Genomic DNA, 20692 nt, shown 5'->3' on the forward strand with positions numbered 1-20692 from the left:
TGTGGGGCCGGGAAAGTGGAAAGGAAGCTGTGGTTTTGGGCATTATTACATGACAGCTAGAGACTGAGTGTGAATGAATGGGGCCTTTGTTGTCTTTTCCTAGCGCTACCTCGCACACAGTAGCACAGTAGCACACAGTAGCACACAATGGCGAGGTGGCGATGGGAATAAATAAAGGCAGACAGTATGAATTATGTACATGTGTATATATGTATATGTCTCTGTGTGTATATATATATGTGTACATTGAGATGTATAGGTATGTATATTTGCGTGTGTGGACGTGTATGTATATACATGAGTATGGGGGTGGGTTGGGCCATTTATTTCGTCTGTTTCCTTGCACTACCTCGCAAACGTGGGAGACAGCGACAAAGCAAAATAAATAAATAAAGAAATAAATAATATATACATGTGTACATATCCCTACTTTAAGGGTGAGCACCCTTATCCTTTCCCAGTGCCACCCCAGCCATCAGGGAAAAGCATCATCATACCATGCTAGCGAGGTAGTGCCATGAAACAAATGAAGAAAAGCCACATACGCTTACACTATCTCTAGCTGTCATGTGTAATGCACTGAAACCACTGCTCCCTATCCAAATCCAGGACCCACAGGACTTTCCATGGTTGACCCCGAACATTTCACATGCCCTGGTTCAGTCCACTGATGGCATGTTGACTCCAGTATACCACATCGTTCCAATTCACTTTATTCCATGCAAGCCTTTCACCCTCTTGTATGTTCAGGCTCAAATTGCTCAAAATCTTTTCACTCCATCGTTCCACCTCCAATTTGGTCACTCACTTCTTGTTCCTTCCACCTCTGACACATATATCCTCTTTGTCAACCATTCTTCAATCATTCTCTCTATATGTCCAAACCATTTCAACACACCCTCTTCTGCTCAGTCAAACCACACTTTTTATAGCCACACATCTCTCTCTTATCCTTTCATTACTTACTCGATCAAACCACCTCACACCACATACTGTCCTCAAGCATTTCATTTCCAACACATCCAACCCCCTCCACACACTCCTATTTACAGCCCATGCCTTGCCACTGTATAATATTGCTGGAACCACTATTCCTTCAAACATACCCATTTTTGCTCTCCAAGATAATGTTCTTTCTTTCCACACATTCTTCATCACTCCCAGAACTTTTGCCCTCTCCCCTATCCTATGACTCACTTCCACTTCCATGGTTCCATTTGCTGCCAAATCACTCACAGGTAACTAAAACACTTCACTTCCTCCACTTTTTCTCCACTCAAACTTACATCCCAACTAACTTGTCCCTCAACCCTGCTGAACCTAATAACCTTGCTCTTATTCACATTTACTCTCAACTTTCCCCTTTCACAGACTTTTACAAACTCAGACACCAACTTCTGCAGTTTCTCATTCTAATCAGCCACCAGTGCTGCATCATCAGCAAACAACAACTGACTCACTTCCCAAGCCCTCTCATCTCCAACAGATTGCATACTTGCCCCTCTCTCCAAACCTCTTGCATTTACCTCCCTAACCACCCCATCCATAGTTATCAAATTAAACAACCATGGTGACATCACTCACCCCTGCTGCACACCAACATTCACTGGGAACCAATTACTCTCCTCTCTTCTACTTGTAAACATGCCTTACACCCCTGATAAAAAACTTCTTGCTGTTTCTAGCAGCTTACTTACCACACCATATATTCCATAAAACATCTCTATCAACCCTACCTACTACACTGTATATTCCACAAAGCACCTCTATCAACCCCTATCATATGCCTTCTCCAGATCCATATATGACATATGCAAATCCATCTGTTTTTTCTAAGTATTTTTCGCACTCATTCTTCAAAGGAAACACCTGATCCACACATCTTCTACCACTTCTGAAACCACACTGCTCCTCCCAAATCTCATGCTTTGAACAAGATTTCACCCGCTCAATCGATACCCTCTAATACAATTTTCCAGGTATACTGAACAAACTTCTGCCTATGTAGTTTGAATACTTACCTTTATCCATTTTCCCTTTGTACAATGGCACTATACATGCATTTTGTCAATCCTGAGGCACTTCACCACGATCCATACATATAGTGAATATTCTTACCAACCAGTCAACAATGCAGTCATCCCCTCCTTAGGAAATTCAACAGCAATACATCCACTCCCTCCGCCTTGCCAGATTTCATCTTCTGCAAGGCTTTCACCACCTCTTCTCTCCTCTCAAAACCAATCTCCCTAACTCTCTCCCTATGCACATCAGCCCTACCAAAACACCTTACATCCGCTACTCTATCATCAAACACATTCGACAACTTTTATCACTGCCTCCCTTGCCCACTTCCAAGATGTTCCCATTTATTCTTTTGTCTTTCACACATTATTTACCTCCTTCCACAACATCTTTTTATTCTCCCTAAAGTTTAATGATACTCTCTCACCCTAACTTTCATTTGCCTTTATTTTCAACACTTGTAACTTCCTCTTGACCACCTTCCACTTTTCTTATACATATCCCAATCATTTGCACTCCTTCCTTTTCAGTACCATCCAAACGACTCTCTTTTCTCTTTCACCAGCAACTTTACTTCTTCATCCCACCACTCGCTACCCTTTCTAACCTGCCATACCTCCTTCCTTTCTCATACCACATGAATCTCTTGCAAATGCCATCACTGTTTCCCTAAATATCTCCCATTCCTCACCCACTCCACTAACTCCATTTGCTTTCACCTTTTGCCATTCTACACTAAAACTCTCCTGGTATTTCTTCACACAAGTCTCCTTTCCAAGGTCACTTACTCTCATTGCTCTCTTCTCCCTGATATTCTCTCCTCTGTTTTTAAAAGCCTGTACAAATATTCATCTTTGCCTCCACAAGATAGTGATCAGACATCCCAACAGCTACCCCTCTCAGTACATTTACATCCAAAAGTCTCTCTTTTACATGCCTATTAATCAAATAATCTAAAAATGCCCCTTGACCATCTCTACTCATATACATATACTTATGTATATCTCTTTTTTTCATCCCTGGGGATGGGGGAAAGAATACTTCCCACATATTCCCGCGTGTCACAGAAGACGACTAAAGTGGGTGGGAGCAGGGGGCTGGAAAACCTCCCCTCCTTGCATTTCAATTTCTAAAAGGGGAAACAGAAGGAGGGAACCGGGGAGTGCTCATCCTCACCGAAGCATCAGATTGGGGTGTATGAATGGGTATGGATGTAGCCAAGATGTGAAGAAAGGAGAGATAGGTAGTACGTTTGAAGAAAGTGAGAGGCGTGCAAAGAATACAGTGAATTGGAACAATGTGGTATACCTGGGTCGACATACTGTCAATGGACTGAATCAGGGAATGTGAAACGTCTGGGGTAAACCTTGGAAATGTCGGTCGGGCCTGGATGTGAATAGGGAACTGTGGTTTCGGTGCATTACACATGACAGCTAGAAACTGAGTGTGAACGAATGTGGCCTTTCTTTGTCTGTTTTCCTGGCACTACCTCGCTGACGCAGGGGGTGGCAATGCTGTTTCCTGTGGGGTGAGATGGCTCCAGGAATGTATGAAGGCAAGTGAGTATGAATACGTATATGTGTATATGGCTGTGTATGTGTATGTATATGTGTATATGTTGATCTGTATATGTGTGTATGGGTGTGTATGAATATATGTGTGTAAACGAGTGGATGGGTCTTTCTTTGTCTGTTTCCTGGTGCTACCTCGCTGACATGGGAAACTGATCAAGTATGATAAATAAATATAAATCCCTCTTTTTAAACCAGGTATTCCCAATCACCAGTCCTTTTTCAGCACATAAATCCACAAGCTCTTCATTTTCATTCACAACACTAAATACCCATGCACACCAATTATACCCTCAACTGCCACATTACTCACCTTCACATTCAAATCACCCATCACTAATACCTAGTCTCATGCACCAAAACTGCTGACACACTCATCAGCTGTTCCCAAAACACTTGCCTCTCATAATCTTCCTTCTCATGGAGGTGCATAAGCACCAATAATCACCCATCTCTTGCCATCCACTTTCAGTTTTATGGATATCAATTCAGAATTTACTCCTTACACTCTATCACACACTCCCACAACTCCTGCTTCAGGAGTCATGCTACTCCTTCCTCAGCTCTTCTCCTTTCATCAACACTTGACTACTCCCAAGACATTACTAAACCACTCTTCCCCTTTAACCCTTGAGCTCCATTTCACCCAGAGTTCTTTCCTTAAACATACTATCTCTCCTTTCTCTTCATCTTGGTTATATCCACACATTGAGACACCACAATTTGAGCCTTCACGGAGGATGAGCACTCCCCACTTGACTCCTTCTGTTTCCTCTTGTAGAAATTGAAATACAAGAAGGGGGAGGGCTTTCACCCTCCCTTCTACCACTCCCTTTATTGATTTTCTACAACATACAGGGAATACAGAAGTAGAATTCTTTCTCCCCTACCTCAGAGATAAAAATCTTCATAGAAATTTACTAACTCAAAAAGCTTCTTAGGTAATATCTCCAGATTCAAAATCCTCAGAGTTGTCAAACCTAACTGCATCCAGTCATAAATCCTTCCTTTGATATTCAATCTAAAATATCTCTGTATCTTCATCTGAAATATCTCTGAACCTTATTAAATTTTTTCAAAGCATCTGTTTATCTTTTCTGTTCTCTAACCCTTCTTTAGTACCCCTCGCGATAAATTACATACACTCTCACTCTACTCTTCCTCCTTACCTTCAATCTCTCCTTCACAATAATTCTGCCATATTTCTCATTTTTTCATTCTTGATGGTCATTTCCCTCATTAGTGAGGAAAAAGACAAAGAGAGGCACTTCTGCTCACATACACACATATATACATATGCACACATACAAGTACATATAAACACATACATGCATATACACATATACGTACATACATATTCATACTTGTTCGCCATCACCCATTTCTGACACCACCAGTTCCAACAGGAAAATAGCACGAATGCACGAAAAGAAAAATGATAATGTACATTCTCCTCTCCTCCCCATATCTGATCGCTGCCCCCTGCAACAGCAAGGTAGTGCCAGGAAAAAGATGAAGAAAGGCCACATCTACTCACACTCATTCTCTAGCTGTCATGTGTAATGAATCGAAACCAAAGCTCCCTATCTATGTCCAGGCCCCTCGGACATTTCTATGGTCTGTTCTGGACATCTCACATGTTCTGGTTCAGTCCACTGACAGCAAGTTGACCCCAGTACACCACATCGTTCCAATTCACTCTATTCGTGCATGCCTTTCATGCCCCGATCGCTCAAAATCTTCTTCACTCCAACCTTCCACCTCCAATTTGGTCTCCCTCTTCTTGTTCCCTCCACTCTGACACATATATCCTTTCCTCACTCATTTTCTCCATATGTACAAATATCAACATACCCTCTTCTGCTCTCTCATTACCACACATCTCTTTATCCTTTCATTACTTAATCAAACCACCTCACACCACATTGTCCTCAAACATGGTTGCCTTGCAACCATTTAATATTGTTGGAACTAATATTCCTTCAGACATACCCATTCTTGCCAATCCAGGTAACATTATCTCTTTCCACAAATTCTCCAATGCTCCCAGAACCTTTGCCCCACTCCACAACCCTATGACTCACTTCCACTTCCATGTTTCCATTTGCTGCCATGTCCACTCCCAGATATCTAAAACACTTCGCTTCAAATTTACATCCCAACTAACTTGTCCCTCAACCATGCTGAACATAATAACCTTGCTTTTATTCACATTCACTATCAACTTTCTCCTTTCACACACTCTTCCAAACTCAATCACCAAATTCTGCAGTTTTCTTGCCCAAATCTACCACCACTGCTATATCATCAGCAAACAACAAATGACACTTCCTAAGCCCTCTCATCCCCAACAAACTGTATGCTACCCATTCTCTCCAAGACATCCCCAACAGACAGCATACTCCTCACTCTCTCCAAGAGTCTTGCATTTACCTCCCTCACCACCCTAACCATAAACAAATCAAACAACCATGGTGCCATCACACATCCCAGCTACAGACCATTTACACTCCTTTCTTCCTCCTCGGTGTTCACCCTTGATTAAAAACATCTCTACTTCCAGCAGCTCACCCCCTACACATCATTTATTCTTAAGACTTTCCACAAAACATCTATAATGCTACATAAATCCATGTTTTTCTAAATATTTCTCACACACATCCTTTACAGCAAACAACTGATCCATATATCCTCTAACACTTCTGAAACCCCAATGCTCCTCCCCACTAATGCTCTACATATCACATTACAGTCTCACATACACTTGGCCAATACATCCTTCAACTTTATCTTCAATCTACCAACTATCACAATCAATTATTCAGCCTGAAATATTCCTCCCCTGGTTTAAACCTTGTCTGTTCATTGCAACATTTGTTATAATAAAGTGGGCATATATACTGGCTGTCTTTACAATGGGAGTAATGAAGACTAAGAAAAATACATTTTTGATGGGTTATATTGAGAACTGTCAAAACACCAAGATATTCACTGCACTGCATCTCTTTCATATGTTTCAGATTATAATATTCAACAAAGAACTGATGCAAGTTCAAAATGGGTTAAGAGTACCTACCGAAGTAAACTGAATACTGCATGGATCATCAAACTGCATCTTAGTAGAAAGACGCTCTACAGCCTTAATGTGTGAACTGTCGCCTGCTTCATATAAATCTTCAAATTTGTATGTTCCACTGCATAAAAGAAAGTAAATACGACCTGTAGACATCATTCATATTATGATATTTATCATACATACAAATGACAATTTTCAAGGGGCTTCTGCAGCTGTGAGGCTCTACTCCATGTAGTACGGAAAAGACAGACTTCTATCTATATCTCTGATGCCCATTCACTCCAGAAACTCCCACCAAGGGGGTGGCCACGGCAAAAGTCTCCACTTATCCCGTCCTTATATACCTCCCTTTCATACACCATTCCACACAATCTTCAACCATTTCTCCCCCTCCCGTACTCTTCAACTCTGTTTCTACAAGTCACGGTTGGTCTTCCTCTCACAGTAAACCCTTTAATCGTATTATCATACACCCTCCTTGTAAAGTCCCATCCTGCATTCTATCCACATGCCCAAACCACAGCAAAGTATTATGTTTTACACACTTCACTGCTCCAAAACTGATTCCCTTTGCATTCCCCCTCCATGGAACATCTCTCATTCACCCCCTGATGTCTTCATTCCATTTAGTCATTCCACATATTCCTTTCGAATAACTCATTTCCACAGCCTAAATTCTTGACCTCTGTGACTTATTCCATGTCAATGTTTTGGCTGCCGAGGTCAGGGTCGGGAGCATATATATATTTTCTTTTCTTTCATACTATTCGCCATTTCCCGCATTAGCGAGGTAGCGTTGAGAACAGAGGACTGGGCCCTTGAGGGAATATCCTCACCTGGGCCCCTTCTCTGTTCCCTCTTTTGGAAAATTAAAAAAAAAAAAAAAAAAAAAAAAAAAAAAAAAAAGTGAGAGGGGAGGATTTCCAGCCCCCCGCTCCCTCCCCTTTTAGTCGCCTTCTACGACATGCAGGGAATACGTGGGAAGTATTCTTTCTCCCCTATCCCCAGGGATAAATAAACTCGCTACCTCGCTAACACGGGAGACAGCGACAAAGCAAAAGAAATAGATAATAAATAAACTGGAGGAAGTAAAGCGTTTTAGATATGTAGGAGTATATCTGGCAGCACATGGAACCATGGAAGCGGAAGTGAATAATAGGGTGGGGGAGGGGGCGAAAATTCTGGGAGCCTTTAAGAATGTTTGGAAGTCGAGAACATTATCTCGGAAAGCAAAAACGGGTATCTTTAAGGAATAGTGGTTCCAACAATGTTGTATGGTTGCGAGGCGTGGGCTATGGATAGAGTTGCATGCAGGAGGGTGCATGTGCTGGAAATGAGATGTTTGAGGACAATATGTGGTGTGAGGTGGTTTGATCGAGTAAGTAATGTAACGGTAAGACAGATGTGTGGAAGTAAAAAGAGTGTGGTTGAGAGAGCAGAAGAAGGTGTTTTGAAATGGTTTGGTCACATGGAGAGAATGAGTGAGGAAAGATTGACCAAGAGGATATATGTGTCAGAGGTGGAGGGAACGAGGAGAAGTGAGAGACCAAATTGGAGGTGGAAAGAGGGAGTGAAAAAGATTTTGAGATATCGGGGCCTCAACATGCAGGAGCGTGAAAGGCGTGCAAGGAATAGAGTGAATTGGAACGATGTGGTATACTGGGGTAGACGTGCTGTCAATGGATTGAACCAGGGCATGTGAAGCGTCTGTGGTAAACCATATAAAGTTCTGTGGGGCCTGGATGTGGAAAGGGAGCTGTGGTTTCGATGCATTATTACATGACAGCTAGAGACTGAGTGTGAACGAATGGGCCCTTTGTTGTCTTTTCCTAGCATTACCTCACACACATGAGGGGGAGGGGGTTCTTATTCAATGTGTGGCGAGGTGGCGATGGGAATAAATAAAGATAAACAGTATGAATTATGTATGTGTATATATGTATATGTCTGTGTGTGTATATATATGTATACATTGAGATGTATAGCTATGTATATATGCGTGTGTGGATGTGTATGTATATACATGTGTATGTGGGTGGGTTGGGCCATTCTTTCATCTGTTTCCTTGCGCTACCTTGCTAATGCGGGAGACAGCGACAAAGCAAAATTATATATATATATTTATTTTTATTATACTTTGTCGCTGTCTCCCGCGTTTGCGAGGTAGCGCAAGGAAACAGACGAAAGAAATGGCCCAACCCCCCCCCATACACATGTATATACATACGTCCACACACGCAAATATACATACCTACACAGCTTTCCATGGTTTACCCCAGATGCTTCACATGCCTTGATTCAATCCACTGACAGCACGTCAACCCCGGTATACCACATCGCTCCAATTCACTCTATTCCTTGCCCTCCTTTCACCCTCCTGCATGTTCAGGCCCCGATCGCACAAAATCTTTTTCACTCCATCTTTCCACCTCCAATTTGGTCTCCCTCTTCTCCTCGTTCCCTCCACCTCCGACACATATATCCTCTTGGTCAATCTTTCCTCACTCATTCTCTCCATGTGCCCAAACCACTTCAAAACACCCTCTTCTGCTCTCTCAACCACGCTCTTTTTATTTCCACACATCTCTCTTACCCTTACGTTACTCACTCGATCAAACCACCTCACACCACACATTGTCCTCAAACATCTCATTTCCAGCACATCCATCCTCCTGCGCACAACTCTATCCATAGCCCACGCCTCGCAACCATACAACATTGTTGGAACCACTATTCCTTCAAACATACCCATTTTTGCTTTCCGAGATAATGTTCTCGACTTCCACACATTCTTCAAGGCCCCCAGAATTTTCGCCCCCTCCCCCACCCTATGATCCACTTCCGCTTCCATGTTTCCATCCGCTGCCAGATCCACTCCTAGATATCTAAAACACTTCACTTCCTCCAGTTTTTCTCCATTCAAACTCACCTCCCAATTGACTTGACCCTCAACCCTACTGTACCTAATAACCTTGCTCTTATTCACATTTACTCTTAACTTTCTTCTTCCACACACTTTACCAAACTCAGTCACCAGCTTCTGCAGTTTCTCACATGAATCAGCCACCAGCGCTGTATCATCAGCGAACAACAACTGACTCACTTCCCAAGCTCTCTCATCCCCAACAGACTTCATACTTGCCCCTCTTTCCAAAACTCTTGCATTTACCTCCCTAACAACCCCATCCATAAACAAATTAAACAACCATATATATATATATATATATATATATATATATATATATATATATATATATATATATATATATATATATATATACATATATATTTTTTTTTTTTGCTTTGTCGCTGTCTCCCGCGTTTGCGAGGTAGCGCAAGGAAACACACGAAAGAAATGGCCAAACCCACCCCCATTCACATGCCTTGATTCAATCCACTGACAGCACGTCAACCCCAGTATACCACATCGCTCCAATTCACTCTATTCTTTGCCCTCCTTTCACCCTCCTGCATGTTCAGGCCCCGATCACTCAAAATCTTTTTCACTCCATCTTTCCACCTCCAATTTGGTCTCCCTCTTCTCCTCGTTCCCTCCACCTCCGACACATATATCCTCTTGGTCAATCTTTCCTCACTCATTCTCTACATGTGACCAAACCATTTCAAAACACCCTCTTCTGCTCTCTCAACCACGCTCTTTTTATTTCCACACATCTCTCTTACCCTTACGTTATTTACTCGATCAAACCACCTCACACCACACATTGTCCTCAAACATCTCATTTCCAGCACATCCATCCTCCTGTGCACAACTCTATCCATAGTCCACGCCTCGCAACCATACAACATTGTTGGAACCACTATTCCTTCAAACATACCCATTTTTGCTTTCCGAGATAATGTTCTCGACTTCCACACATTCTTCAAGGCTCCCAGAATTTTCGCCCCCTCCCCCACACTATGATCCACTTCCGCTTCCATGGTTCCATCCGCTGCCAGATCCACTCCCAGATATCTAAAACACTTCACTTCCTCCAGTTTTTCTCCATTCAAACTCACCTCCCAATTGAATTGACCCTCAACCCTACTGTACCTAATAACCTTGCTCTTATTCACATTTACTCTTAACTTTCTTCTTTCACACACTTTACCAAACTCAGTCACCAGCTTCTGCAGTTTCTCACATGAATCAGCCACCAGCGCTGTATCATCAGCGAACAACAACTGACTCACTTCCCAAGCTCTCTCATCCCCAACAGACTTCATACTTGCCCCTCTTTCCAAAACTCTTGCATTCACCTCCCTAACAACCCCACCCATAAACAAATTAAACAACCATGGAGACATCACACACCCCTGCCGCAAACCTACATTCACTGAGAACCAATCACTTTCCTCTCTTCCTACACGTACACATGCCTTACATCCTCGATAAAAACTTTTCACTGCTTCTAACAACTTGCCTCCCACACCATATATTCTTAATACCTTCCACAGAGCATCTCTATCAACTCTATCATATGCCTTCTCCAGATCCATAAATGCTACATACAAATCCATTTGCTTTTCTAAGTATTTCTCACATACATTCTTCAAAGCAAACACCTGATCCACACATCCTCTACCACTTCTGAAACCACACTGCTCTTCCCCAATCTGATGCTCTGTACATGCCTTCACCCTCTCAATCAATACCCTCCCATATAATTTGCCAGGAATACTCAACAAACTTATACCTCTGTAATTTGAGCATTTATGGATCTGGAGAAGGCATATGATAGAGTTGATAGAGATGCTCTGTGGAAGATATTAAGAATATATGGTGTGGGAGGCAAGTTGTTAGAAGTAGTGAAAAGTTTTTATCGAGGATGTAAGGCATGTGTACGTGTAGGAAGATAGGAAAGTGATTGGTTCTCAGTGAATGTAGGTTTGCGGCAGGGGTGTGTGATGTCTCCATGGTTGTTTAATTTGTTTATGGATGGGGTTGTTAGGGAGGTGAATGCAAGAGTTTTGGAAAGAGGGGCAAGTATGAAGTCTGTTGGGGATGAGGGAGCTTGGGAAGTGAGTCAGTTGTTGTTCGCTGATGATACAGCGCTGGTGGCTGATTCATGTGAGAAACTGCAGAAGCTGGTGACTGAGTTTGGTAAAGTGTGTGAAAGAAGAAAGTTAAGAGTAAATGTGAATAAGAGCAAGGTTATTAGGTACAGTAGGGTTGAGGGTCAAGTCAATTGGGAGGTAAGTTTGAATGGAGAAAAACTGGAGGAAGTAGGGTCAAGTCAATTGGGAGGTAAGTTTGAATGGAGAAAAACTGGAGGAAGTAAAGTGTTTTAGATATCTGGGAGTGGATCTGGCAGCGGATGGAACCATGGAAGCGGAAGTGAATCATAGGGTGGGGGAGGGGGCGAAAATCCTGGGAGTCTTGAAGAATTTGTGGAAGTCAAGAACATTATCTCGGAAAGCAAAAATGGGTATGTTTGAAGGAATAGTGGTTCCAACAATGTTGTATGGTTGCGAGGCGTGGGCTATGGATAGATTTGTGTGCAGTAGGGTGGATGTGCTGGAAATGAGATGTTTGAGGACAATGTGTGGTGTGAGGTGGTTTGATCGAGTAAGTAATGTAAGGGTAAGAGAGATGTGTGGAAATAAAAAGAGTGTGGTTGAGAGAGCAGAAGAGGTTGTTTTGAAATGGTTTGGGCACATGGAGAGAATGAGTGAGGAAAGATTGACCAAGAGGATATATGCGTCGGAGGTGGAGGGAACGAGGAGAAGTGAGAGACCAAATTGGAGGTGGAAAGATGGAGTGAAAAAGATTTTGAGTGATCGGGGCCTAAACATGCAGGAGGGTGAAAGGCGGGCAAGGAATAGAGTGAATTGGATCGATGTGGTATACCGGGGTTGACGTGCTGTCAGTGGATTGAATCAGGGCATGTGAAGCGTCTGGGGTAAACCATGGAAAGTTGTGTGGGGCCTGGATGTGGAAAGGGAGCTGTGGTTTCGGGCATTATTGCATGACAGCTAGAGACTGAGTGTGAACGAATGGGGCCTTTGTTGTCTTTTCCTAGCGCTACCTCGCACACATGAGGGGGGAGGGGGATGGTATTCCATGTGTGCCGAAGTGGCGATGGGAATGAATAAAGGCAGACAGTGTGAATTGTGTGCATGGGTATATATGTATGTGTCTGTGTGTATATATATATGTACATTGAGATGTATAGGTATGTATATTTGCGTGTGTGGACGTGTGTGTATATACATGTGTATGGGGGTGGGTTGGGCCATTTCTTTCGTCTGTTTCCTGGTGCTACCTCGCAAACGCGGGAGACAGCGACAAAGCAAAATAAATAAATAAATAAAATATATATATATGTGTGTGTGTGTGTGTGTGTGTGTGTGTGGCTTCAGAAGTGGTAGAGGATGTGTGGATCAGGTGTTTGCTTTCAAGAATGCTTGTGAGAAATACTTAGAAAAGCAAATGGATTTGTATGTAGCATTTATGGATCTGGAGAAGGCATATGATAGAGATGATAGAGATGCTCTGTGGAAGGTATTAAGAATATATGGAGTGAGAGGCAAGTTGTTAGAAGCAGTGAAAAGTTTTTATCAAGGATGTAAGGCATGTGTATATGTAGGAAGAGAGGAAAGTGATTGGTTCTCAGTGAATGTAGGTTTGCGGCAGGGGTGTGTGATGTCTCCATGGTTGTTTAATTTGTTTATGGATGGATTGTTAGGGAGGTGAATGCAAGAGTTTTGGAAAGAGGGGCAAGTATGAAGTCTGTTGGGGATGAGAGAGCTTGGGAAGTGAGTCAGTTGTTGTTCGCTGATGATACAGCGCTGGTGGCTGATTCATGTGAGAAACTGCAGAAGCTGGTGACTGAGTTTGGAAAAGTGGGTGGAAGAAGAAAGTTAAGAGTAAATGTGAATAAGAGCTAGGTTATTAGGTACAGTAGGGTTGAGGGTCAAGTCAATTGGGAGGTGAGTTTGAATGGAGAAAAACTGGAGGAAGTGAAGTGTTTTAGATATCTGGGAGTGGATCTGGCAGCGGATGGAACCATGGAAGCGGAAGTGGATCATAGGGTGGGGGAGGGGGCAAAAATCCTGGGGGCCTTGAAGAATGTGTGGAAGTCGAGAACATTATCTCGGAAAGCAAAAATGGGTATGTTTGAAGGAATAGTGGTTCCAACAATGTTGTATGGTTGCGAGGTGTGGGCTATGGATAGAGTTGTGCGCAGGAGATGGATGTGCTGGAAATGAGATGTGTGAGGACAATGTGTGGTGTGAGGTGGTTTGACCGAGTGAGTAACGTAAGGGTAAGAGAGATGTGTGGAAATAAAAAGAGCGTGGTTGAGAGAGCAGAAGAGGGTGTTTTGAAGTGGTTTGGGCACATGGAGAGGATGAGTGAGGAAAGATTGACCAAGAGGATATATGTGTCGGAGGTGGAGGGAACAAGGAGAAGAGGGAGACCAAATTGGTGGAAAGATGGAGTGAAAAAGATTTTGTATGATCGGGGCCTGAACATGCAGGAGGGTGAAAGGAGGGCAAGGAATAGAGTGAATTGGAGCGATGTGGTATACCGGGGTTGACGTGCTGTCAGTGGAAATATATATATATATATATATATATATATATATATATATATATATATATATATATATATATATATATATATTCTTTCTTTCTTTCAAACTATTCGCCATTTCCCCCATTAGCAAAGTAGCGTTAAGAACAGAGGACTGGGCCTCTGAGGGAATATCCTCACCTGGCCTCGTTCTCTGTTCCTTCTTTTGGAAAATTAAAAAAAAACGAGAGGGGAGGATTTCCAGCCCCCCGCTCCCTCCCCTTTTAGTCACCTTCTACAACACGCAGTGAATACGTGGGAAGTATTCTTTCTCCCCTATCCCTAGGGATATATATATATATTTATTTATTTTTGCTTTGTCGCTGTCTCCCACGTTAGCGAGGTAGCGCAAGGAAACAGACGAAAGAATGGCCCAACCAAGCCCACATACACATGTATATACATACACGTCCACACACGCAAATATACATACCTATACATCTCAATGTACACATATACATACACACACAGACATATACATATATACACATGTATATAATTCATACTGTCTGCCTTTATTTGTTCCCATCGCTACCTCGCCACACATGGAATGACAACCCCCTCCCCTCTCATGTGTGCGAGGTAGCGCTAGGAAAAGACACCAAAGGCCCCATTCGCTCACACTCAGTCTCTAGCTGTCATGTAATAATGCACCGAAACCACAGCTCCCTTTCCACATCCAGGCCCCACACAACTTTCCATGGTTTACCCCAAACGCTTCACATGCCCTGGTTCAATCCATTGATAGCACGTCAACCCCGTCAACCCCGGTATACCACATCGTTCCAATTCACTCTATTCCTTGCACGCCTTTCATCCTCCTGCATGTTCAGGCCCCGATCACTCAAAATCTTTTTCACTCCATCTATCCACCTCCAATTTGGTCTCCCACTTCTCCTCGTTCCCTCCACCTCCGACACATATATCCTCTGAGTCAATCTTTCCTCACTCATTCTCTCCATGTGCCCGAACCATTTCAAACCACCCTCTTCTGCTCTCTCAACCACACTCTTTTTATTTCCACACATCTCTCTTACCCTTACATTACTTACTCGATCAAACCACCTCACACCACATATTGTCCTCAAACATCTCATTTCCAGCACATCCACCCTCCTGCGCACAAATCTATCCATAGCCCACGCCTCGCAACCATACAACAGTGCTGGAACCACTATTCCTTCAAACACGCCCATTTTTGCTTTCTCAGATAATGTTCTCGACTTCATAACATTCTTCAAGGCTCCCAGAATTCTTGCCCCCTCCCCCACCCTATGATTCACTTCCGCTTCCATGGTTCCATCCCATCTGCTGCCAGATCCACACCCAGATATCTAAAACACTTCACTTCCTCCAGTTTTTCTCCATTCAAAATTACCTCCCAATTGACTTGACCCTCAACTCTACTGTACCTAATAACCTTGCTCTTATTCACATTTACTCTTAACTTTCTTCTTCCACACACTTTACCAAACTCAGTCACCAGCTTCTGCAGTTTCTCACATGAATCAGCCACCAGCGCTGTATCATCAGCGAACAACAACTGACTCACTTCCCAAGCTCTCTCATCCCCAACAGACTTCATACTTGCCCCTCTTTCCAAAACTCTTGCATTTACCTCCCTAACAACCCCATCCATAAACAAATTAAACAACCATGGAGACATCACACACCCCTGCCGCAAACCTACATTCACTGAGAACCAATCACTTTCCTCTCTTCCTACATGTATACATGCCTTACATCCTCGATAAACACTTTTCACTGCTTCTAACAACTTGCCTCCCACACCATATATTCTTAATATCTTCCACAGAGCATCTCTATCAACTCTATCATATGCCTTCTCCAGATCCATAAATGCTACATACAAATCCATTTGTTTTTCTAAGTATTTCTCACATACATTCTTCAAAGCAAACACCTGATCCACACATCCTGTACCACTTCTGAAACCACATTGCTCTTCCCCAATCTGATGCTCTGTACATGCCTTCACCCTCTCAATCAATACCCTCCCATATAATTTACCAGGAATACTCAACAAACTTATACCTCTGTAATTTGAGCACTCACTCTTATCCCCTTTGCCTTTGTACAATGGCACTATGCAAGCATTCCACCAAGCCTCAGGCACCTCACCATGAATCATACATACATTAAATAACCTTACCAACCAGTCAACAATACAGTCACCCCCTTTTTTAATAAATTCCACTGCAATACCATCCAAACCTGCTGCCTTGCCGGCTTTCATGTTCCGCATAGCTTTTACTGCCTCTTCTCTGTTTACCAAATCATTTTCCCTAACCCTCTCACTTTGCACACCACCTGTTCCAAAACACCCTATATCTGCCATTCTATCATCAAACACATTCAACAAACCTTCAAAATACTCGCTCCATCTCATTCTCACATCACCACTACTTATTATCACCTCCCCATTAGCCCCCTTCATTGATGTTCCCATTTGTTCCCTTGTCTTACGCACTTTATTTATCTCCTTCCAAAACATTTGTTCCCTTGTCTTACGCACTTTATTTACCTCCTTCCAAAACATTTGTTCCCTTGTCTTACGCACTTCATTTACCTCCTTCCAAAACATCTTTTTATTCTCCCTAAAATCTAATGATACTCTCTCATCCCAACTTTCATTTTTTACCTCTTGCACCTTTCTCTTGACCTCCTGCCTCTTTCTTTTAAACATATCCCAGTCATTTGCATTATTTCCCTGCAAAAATCGTCCAAATGCCTCTCTCTTCTCTTTCACTAATAATCTTACTTCTTCATCCCACCACTCACTACCCTTTCTAATCTGCCCACCTCCCGCACTTCTCATGCCACAAGCATCTTTTGCACAAGCAATCACTGCTTCCCTAAATACATCCCATTACTCCCCTTACCTCCTTTCTTCTCACCTTTTTCCATTCTGAACTCAGTCTCTCCTGGTACTTCCTCACACAAGTCACCTTTCCAAGCTCACTTACTCTCACCACTCCCTTCACCCCAACATTCTTCTTTTCTGAAAACTTCTACAAATCTTCACCTTCGCCTCCACAAGATAATGATCAGACATCCCTCCAGTTGCACCTCTCAGCACGTTAACATCCAAAAGTCGCTCTTTCGCGCACCTATCAATTAACACGTAATCCAATAACACTCTTTGCCCATCTCTCCTACTTGCATACGTATACTTATGTTTCTCTCTCTTTTTAAACCAGGTATTCCCAATCACCAGTCCTTTTTCAGCACATAAATCTACAAGCTCTTCACCATTTCCATTTACAACAACGAACACCCCATGTACACCATTTATTCCCTCAACTTCCACATTACTCACCTTTGCATTCATATCATCCATCACTATAACCCAGTCTCGTGCATCAAAACTACTAAGAAACTCACTCAGCTGCTCCAAAACACTTGCCTCTCATGATCCTTCTTCTCATGCCCAGGTACATATGCACCAATAATCACCCATCTCTATCCATCCACTTTCAGTTTTATAACATATCAATCTAGAGTTTACTTTCTTACACTCTATCACATACTCCTACCACTCCTGTTTCAGGAGTAGTGCTACTCCTTCCCTTGCTCTTGTCTTCTCACTAACATCTGACTTTACTCCCAAGACATTCCCAAACCACTCTTCCCCTTTACCTTCGTTTCACTCAGAGCCAAAACATACAGGTTCCTTTCCTCAAACATACTACCTATGTCTCCTTTTTCTCTCATATTGGTTACATCCACATCCATTTAAACAACCCAATCTGAGCCTTCAAGGAGGATGAGCACTCCCCGCGTGACTCCTTCTTCTGTTTCCCCTTTTAGAAAGTTAAAATAAAAGGAGGGGAGGGTTTCTAGCCCCCTACTCCCGTCCCCTTTAGTCACCTTCTAAGACACGTGAGGAATGTGTGGGAATTATTTTTTCTCCCCTATCCACAGGGATATATATATATATATATGTATATATATATATATATATATATATATTTTTTTTTTGCTTTGTCGCTGTCTTCTGCGTTTGCGAGGTAGCGCAAGGAAACAGACGAAAGAAATGGCCCAACCCACCCCCATACACATGTATATACATACGTCCACACACGTAAATATACATACCTACACAGCTTTCCATGGTTTACCCCTGATGCTTCACATGCCCTGATTCAATCCACTGACAGCCCGTCAACCCCGGTATACCACATCGATCCAATTCACTCTATTCCTTGCCCTCCTTTCACCCTCCTGCATGTTCAGGCCCCGATCACACAAAATCTTTTTCACTCCATCTTTCCACCTCCAATTTGGTCTCCCACTTCTCCTCGTTCCCTCCACCTCCGACACATATATCCTCTTGGTCAATCTTTCCTCACTCATTCTCTCCATGTGCCCAAACCATTTCAAAACACCCTCTTCTGCTCTCTCAACCACACTCTTTTTATTTCCACACATCTCTCTTACCCTTACATTACTTACTCGATCAAACCACCTCACACCACACATTGTCCTCAAACATCTCATTTCCAGCACATCCATCCTCCTGCGCACAACTCTATCCATAGCCCACGCCTTGCAACCATACAACATTGTTGGAACCACTATTCCTTCAAACATACCCATTTTTGCTTTCCGAGATAATGTTCTCGACTTCATAACATTCTTCAAGGCTCCCAGGATTTTCACCCCCTCCCACACCCTATGATCCACTTCCGCTTCCATGGTTCCATCCACTGCCAGATCCACTTCCAGATATCTAAAACACTTTACTTCCTCCAGTTTTTCTCCATTCAAACTTACCTCCCAATTGACTTGACCCTCAACCCTACTGTACCTAATAACCTTGCTCTTATTCACATTTACTCTTAACTTTCTTCTTTCACACACTTTACCAAACTCAGTCACCAGCTTCTGCAGTTTCTCACATGAATCAGCCACCAGCGCTGTATCATCAGCGAACAACAACTGACTCACTTCCCAAGCCCTCTCATCCCCAACAGACTTCATACTTGCCCCTCTTTCCAAAACTCTTGCATTTACCTCCCTAACAACCCCATCCATAAGAAAATTAAACAACCATGGAGACATCACACATCCCTGCCGCAAACCTACATTCACTGAGAACCAATCACTTTCCTCTCTTCCTGCTCATACACATGCCTTACATCCTTAATTAAAACTTTTCACTGCTTCTAGCAACTTACCTCCCACACCATATACTTTTAATACCTTCCACAGAGCATCTCTATCAACTGTATCATATGCCTTCTCCAGATCCATAAATGCTACATACAAATCCATTTGCTTTTCTAAGTATTTCTCACATGCATTATTCAAAGCAAACACCTGATCCACACATACTCTACCACTTCTGAAACCACAGATAGCATATATGCAATGATTACAGGAAGTGATAATGCTGAATGGGAGTTGAAGAAGTAAAATTTTTTCAAGCCCCATATGCCTGATCTCATTGCCTGAACAGCCTCAGAACAGGAATGGCTGAACAACTGTATTAGAAATTGAGGTCATCTTGGAAGAAGAGGGGATGCTTCCATTCTTGTAACAATAACCGTGGCTATGCATTTGGCAAATACAGAAGCATCACCACACAACAGACTTTAATTTACCCAAGGAAAGCTAGAAAAGAATTTTCATAAGTTATTCTAGTCATCTTTGCTGAAGTGCCAGTATTTACACTTAGAAGGACTGCTAGAGGGGGAGGTGCCATTATAATAGATACATTCATGAGAGTGTGATCAAATGAATCAATTGAAGGTAAAATTGTGCAATTATAGAGGGACAGATTAGAAGTAAGAAACAAATCCAGAATTATGAGAAGAGTGGTCACAGTGGTCAAGGATATGGATAGGGTGGGGGATAATTTGCTCTAGATCACTTAAAATGGAGAACTTAAATGCTTCAACTTCCACTATCTGCATGGGATATATTCAACCCTTCCCAATGATACATGTTAAAATTCCTATGATAAGGATCTTGGCTTGCAGGTGAAAGGATGCTACAGTCTCATGGCAAGAGTATCGACAGTCAAAGAAAGACATAAAATCTGTAGAATTAAGTGAACAATAGGCAAAATGGAGCAAAAGTGTGGCAGCTGGGAGACAGACCTTGAGCCACATGCAGCAACAGGTGTGTTGATGTTGGAATATAAACACTCTATCTATGAACAAGTATTTTAGTGGAGATTATAGTTAGATATGAAAAAGGGGCTAGTGAGATTATTAGACAGCTGATTCCCATAGAAAAGTATGATATTAGAAGAGGTGACGGATGATATTCATCAGAGGAGAGACCATGAATATTGGAAAAGTGAATGGAAAAAGAGGAAGGCCTATCAGAGAGGGAAAGGTCCTGGGAAAAGCCAGTACCAGTCTCAGGGCCCCCCATCAAAAATTGGCAGCAAAGTCAGGTGGAAACCTGGAGATT

The 20692-nt window shown here is 42.5% G+C and overlaps 1 protein-coding gene across 1 annotated transcript in view; it reads right to left on the bottom strand.

Annotated features, from left to right (window-relative positions):
* Positions 1–6648: 6648 nt before the first annotated feature.
* LOC139754423 (medium-chain acyl-CoA ligase ACSF2, mitochondrial-like) overlaps positions 6649–20692 on the bottom strand; it is a 72210-nt gene continuing 58166 nt past the window's right edge. The window contains exon 6 of the mRNA XM_071671700.1: positions 6649–6790. Within this exon, the coding sequence (XP_071527801.1) occupies positions 6649–6790 (142 nt within the window). The remainder of the gene's footprint in view (positions 6791–20692) is intronic.

Source organism: Panulirus ornatus, chromosome 17, assembly GCF_036320965.1.
Source record: "Panulirus ornatus isolate Po-2019 chromosome 17, ASM3632096v1, whole genome shotgun sequence".
Lineage (NCBI taxonomy): Eukaryota > Metazoa > Arthropoda > Malacostraca > Decapoda > Palinuridae > Panulirus > Panulirus ornatus.